Source organism: Leiobunum rupestre, chromosome 8, assembly GCF_980474605.1.
Source record: "Leiobunum rupestre chromosome 8, qqLeiRupe1.1.hap1, whole genome shotgun sequence".
Lineage (NCBI taxonomy): Eukaryota > Metazoa > Arthropoda > Arachnida > Opiliones > Sclerosomatidae > Leiobunum > Leiobunum rupestre.
The window spans coordinates 23,025,410-23,031,151 of record NC_143391.1 but is presented as its reverse complement, the minus strand read 5'-3'; the positions used below and the strand labels follow the sequence as shown (position 1 = coordinate 23,031,151).

General features: G+C 34.3%; 1 protein-coding gene across 1 annotated transcript; it reads right to left on the bottom strand.

Moving 5' to 3' along the window:
- Positions 1-519: 519 nt before the first annotated feature.
- Positions 520-1,170, bottom strand: LOC149932787 (uncharacterized). The gene is made up of 5 exons (XM_090157178.1): positions 1,115-1,170; positions 997-1,057; positions 773-945; positions 666-714; positions 520-600 (listed from the first exon to the last, which is right to left on the bottom strand). Exons 1-5 carry the CDS (start codon positions 1,162-1,164, stop codon positions 520-522), a joined length of 414 nt encoding a protein of 137 aa, XP_090013304.1. The 5' UTR covers positions 1,165-1,170.
- Between the last annotated feature and the right edge of the window lie 4,572 nt (positions 1,171-5,742).

Sequence of the window (5,742 nt, the reverse complement as noted above, 5' to 3'; positions counted from 1 at the left end):
ATTGGAAAGTAACGTCGTTGAAAAAGAATATTTCCAGGTCCTCACCTTTTAAACCAATTGATAGACACGAATTTTTTCCTAAACGCCAGCGAAAATTGATTTTCCGCTGAAAGTTAGCATCTTGTTTCCTGCTACCCAAATCGTAAGACATCTTAACGCTTCGAAACCCGAATACGAAATGACGCAAACCCGGGAGCTCCCCCCGGTATTAATATCTCTCGGATGACTCATGCACCCCGGGGAAAAAAAATATATCGCGCCCGGGCAAGATTTTTTATTAAGTAAATTCCGAAATATACTGCTGAAATTTCAAAAAAGAAGCTAGTGTAAGTACTAAAGGGGTTTCTAACTATATTAGGGGGCTTCTTTTTTACCCTTCCATCACTGATTCTTTCAAAAAAATTATAGGTGGAATAAGAACGAGTATTTGATTTTTTTAAAAATTTACCTGGAAAAAAGAAATAGGTTTTAATAAAATTTCCGGAGCACCGATTAAAAAGGTAAGACATACTCAAGACATTAATGCGCCCTCTCGGCCAGCGCCGCGGCTAGAATGGCCTGGACCGCGTCGAGGACCACGTCGGGTAACTCCGCGGTAGGCTAAAGAAATATCATTTTCATTATTATTAATATTAATATTTTAGATTAGTTAAATTTCTTCTTACGCAACGACGATATTGAAAGATGCCCCGCCCACCGGGGAGTTGACAGCCGCTAACGATAAAAATATATTTAAAAAAATAACCGAAATTTTAAAAGGATAATAACTTACGGGTCGGGTATGACGGGGCGGCCACGCCCGTACCCCGGCACGGGGAGGGCAGGCCCGTTCACCGGGACAGGACGACCATGCCCGTACCCTGGAATTCGCGGGGGTGGTACCGCGTCCAGGACCACCGGGGGTGGTATCGTGTCCACGATCACATCGGGTAACGTGGCGGTAGGCTAAAGAAATATTATTATTTTTTTATTTAGATTAGTTAAATTTCTTCTTACGCAACGAGGACGTTGTAGCATCCCCCGCCCGTACCCCGGAATTTGCGGGGGTGGTCTTGGACTAATGAAAATCATATTTTTTAAGAAATGTAGAAAAATTAGACCAAATGCGACTCACGCTTCTCCGATGGGGCCATTAGCTAGTCTACGCGCCAGCATTCGTTGCATTATCTGGAGGCGTCCTCGACCTCCAGCGGGGCTATGATATTTACATATTTTTTAAAGAAATGTAAAAGAAATTTGACCAATTTCAACTTACACTGCCGCCGGAATGGGGGGAGGGGGGGGTGACATTTCCCGCGGAATGCGCTCGGTCTTCTTCGGGACTAACGAAAATCATTTTTTAAGAAATGTAAAATAAAAAATAGGCCAAATTTTAGCTTACATTGACTCTTGCTGCTCTTCGTCGGATGACATTTTTGGAAATGAAGCCAGAGAATTCTAGCACTCGCGGTCAAAAAAAAGATGACAATGAGCAAGTCGAGAGAAGGGGGGTGTCCGCAGGGGTTGAATCACCCACACCTGCAAGTAGAAACTGCCGCGGGCCAAACGGCGAGGGGACAATACCCGACTTTTTTTCCATAGAAAGGAGTAAAACGGTGAAAATTATGGCACGCCATCCAGGACAAAATTCGCAGAAAATATAGGGCTACCTTTTAGAAATATAGGCCTACCCTCAGAAATATAGGCCTACCCTCAGAAATATAGCGCTACCTTTTAGAAATATAGGGCTACCTTTTAGAAATATAGGCCTACCTTTAGAAATATACGGCCACCTTTTAGAAATATAGGTCTACCTTCTTTTAAAATATAGACCTACCTTCAGAAATATAGGGCTACCTTGTTTAAAAATATAGGGCTACCTTGTATAAAAATATAGGCCTACCTTGTTAAAAAATATAGGGCTACTTTGTTTAAAAATATAGGCCTACTTTGTTTAAAAATATAGGCCTACCTTCGTTAAAAATATAGGCCTAACTTGAATAAAAATATAGGCCTACTTTGTTTAAAAATATAGGCCTAACTTGTATAAAAATATAGGACTACCTTCGTTAAAAATATAGGCCTACCTTCGTTAAAAATATAGGACTACCTTCGTTAAAAATATAGGACTACCTTCGTTAAAAATATAGGGCTACCTTCTTTAAAAATATGGAGTTGTCTTTTCGGTCGCTCAAAGCGGCACATCGCAAAATCTCAGAATATAATAAACTATAGTAGGATTCTACTATAGTGTCACTATTTAAGGATAAATTGTTGCAGAAGTATATAATATTACCAAAAGTCTTCATCTCCGAGGCTGCACTCGAAAAAAACGGAGGTGTACAAAATTACCAGGAAACTTCCTGTAAAATTACAGGTATTTTTTTCCTGTAAACGTAGCAAGGCTGCAATTAAAAATCTGTTCTAGACACGAGAAATATGAAGTACAAATAACAGTGAATTTACAATTGTTCCAACATTAAATTTCCCGTTGCGTTTACGGTAATTTTTACAATAGTACCTTATTATCCTGTTGTGAAAATTACTGTTGTTCCAACATGTCATTCATTTCCTATTGTTTTTACTGTAATTTAACAATAGGCTATTGCTATAGGCCTACCCAAACTTAATTCTAAATATCAGTTACTACATAATAGTGGTACATAAGTGATCTAAACAAATGTTACTTGAAAAGCAATTTTAAATTTAAATAGATAAAACTATTTTATTGATGAATAATTTATATGAAAAACGTGATACAGCAAGAGTTAAATCAGGTTAAGTGAACAAAACATATTACTACATCAACAAAAACACCAACAAGATTCTTTTTACAGGTAATATAAAATTATACTAAAAAATCCTCTTAAAATTTATACCGTTATTAAAGTTCATAATTTCAAATTTATTAATAAAATTAAAAAATTCTGCCAACGTTCGTCAACACTTGTATTTCTGTGAAATTAAAAAATTTAATTATAAACGTGACTTTTCTGCTCTTTAATACTTCATTTAATTTAGCAGTTGATGTTATTTGAAATTATCAGCTTCAGCTATCTTGTCTGTTTGCCATTGATGGAGATACTCGAGATGAAACTTACTCAAATCCAGCTGTTTCTTGTTCCTCAATCTTGATTTTAATAAATTCAGACAAAATATTTTTCAATATGAAACTCTTCAGCAGCTAAACTGCTTTGAGCTAAACAATATAATAATTTTAATAAATGCTAGTTCTTCGTACGAAATCACAATTATTGAACCAAAAACATATATGTGCACCTTAAGCAGAGTCATAAAGGTTTTATGCAGGTTCTTACAACAGTAGTGATCAAAATACAATTGCCATTTGTTTTAGCAAAAACGTTTCAATGGATAATTAAATTTCAAACTAAATGTTTTGAAAAAAAATTGAAATTTTAAACCCACTACCTTACTCAATGGGTGACCACAGACTAATTAATATAAATTTCGAAGGTATTTAAATGAAACGTCTCATACATTTCACCCAGAATCACATTTATTGAATCCAAAAATGTTTACAATTCTTCAGACTTGGGCAAGGTTGTTTTAAGTGGTGTTTAAAAAAAATGAACTTCAACTTTTAAAATAAGTGAAATATGGGTATACACCCTATATAACTTATTTAAAAGATGGGTACCATGTAGCCCCCTTGAAATTGGATAGGGGCGCCAAACTGGTTTGAAAAGGGTGCCAAATGGTTTTAGAAGGGGTGCAAACAGCCTGTCGATGAGGGGGGCGAAAAAATGAGCATTCAAGCTGTACTCCCTTAATCCAAAACGTTCCTACGCGCCTGGTCGTTAATTTTTATACAAAAAGACAGAATATATTATAAAGAATGAGAAAAAAATAATATTCTTTAAGAATATTTTTGCAAGTTTCATTTATTTAAAGATAAGTTTGCAAAATGGCGTCTTTTAGCAAATGATACATTTTACACAGTTGTTTGTGGGTACTACAACCAAAAAATTATGTGATCACAAAAAAATAAGAAATTTATAATTTATGAAGTGCTTCTTGTCTTCTTGAAATGGGTTTCAGATATTATGAAACAATGGGGAAAACATTTTTGAAAATTATGTATTTTTCTAAAATGGTTTTACAATGTTAGAATTAAATTAGTCTATTTTTAAACGCGAATAATTTTCATTTATTTTTTTTATTTAATATATTTTTTACAGGGCAAATGTATAAAGTAATTTTGAAAAGGGGTATTACTAAAATTAATTTGTTCATAAAAAAAATTAGAAAATTATTATTTATGAAGTACTATTTGTCTTCTTGAAATTAAGTATTCTAAAATATTTTTAAGGCGACTTATATAGTTAAAAAAAATTCAAGTTAAATTTTAACACGGAAAATTTATAATGTAATATTAGAAAAAGGAGTATTGGACAATATTGAAACAATAGCAGCAATATGGAAATGTTTTAAATGAATTTAAACAATTGAAATTTTTTTGTATCACTTATACAAAAAACTATTACCCAAAAACTACATAGTTAAATAAAGCTCATTTAAGCATATCCAAAACCATATGCATTTAAAATTCCAAAATCCATATTCTGGGAAAATTCTTTATAATTTTCATGGAGATGGGTAGGTAAGAATAATTTTAACGCACACGTATTGGCTTTTGGGTAGAGCACGTATTCTGAATTTCCTTCTTCCATATGCAAGAAACCAATTGAAGGTTCCACATCAAATCCCAAAGGAGGAATATTTTCAGATCCTGTGGCAAAAATCATTAGTTGTTGTACACTAACTGCGGTCTCACCAAGTTCACAGTCCAAAACATAGTCGGAAAAGAAACCCATAATTTCCAGTTCTATTTTGTATTTATTGCCTTGAGAATATTCTACTTTTTTTTTGAATAATTTCAAAAAGGAGTCGGAATCTATTTTTCTTTCCTGGTAGCAAAATTCTGATTCGAAGACTTTTGGATAAGCTTGCATTTCACGAAAAACACCAAGTTTCTGAAGACCACCAATGAATTGTATTATACCTTCGCTAACACGGTTTAAAACCCAAAAACGAATGATGTGGTTAACAAACTGTTGTCTTTCTTCCAAGTTCGGAACCAATTTTGATATTCCAGCTGCAATTGCAATGGTTGATATTTCTTCACTCAGACTTTGTAAATTTTCTTGACTTGTGCAGTCTAGAATTTCTTGTAGTGTGGTTTTCAAATCTACGTCATGTACCTCATCCAAAGTAACTTCAATCTTTCTTAAGTCTAAGGTTACAAGGCTTTCAAATGTCACTTTTGAAAGACATCTGGGACCACTACCACCATGAACTAATGACATAGCGAAAGCTTGTCCAGCATTGAAATACCAATTATCAGTCAGTGCTTTAGCATTGAGTGTTAGACTTTGTGCTTCATCGGGTCCAGAAAATAGATGGCTTTTGATAACTTCGTTTATCAACAGTCTTAAAAACTCTCGTAGTGGGCCTCCTTCATCAATAGCACCTTCAGGTATGTCAAATGCGTCCATGAAAATCACGTCTATTTTGTTTTCAGGTTTAAAATTTTTTCTATTAAAGGCACGAAGAGTAGACTTCAATACTGTATCACGATTGATATTGAACTTTGAGGTTATTTCAACTTTAATTTGTTTGGTTAGTCTTTCCAAAATTTCAGATAGTGTTACAGTTTTAGAGCAATCATTCGCGACTTGAGCAAGATTTTCTTCACATTTTGTGATATCACATGATTTTTCATCATCTGAAATTGTCAGGTAG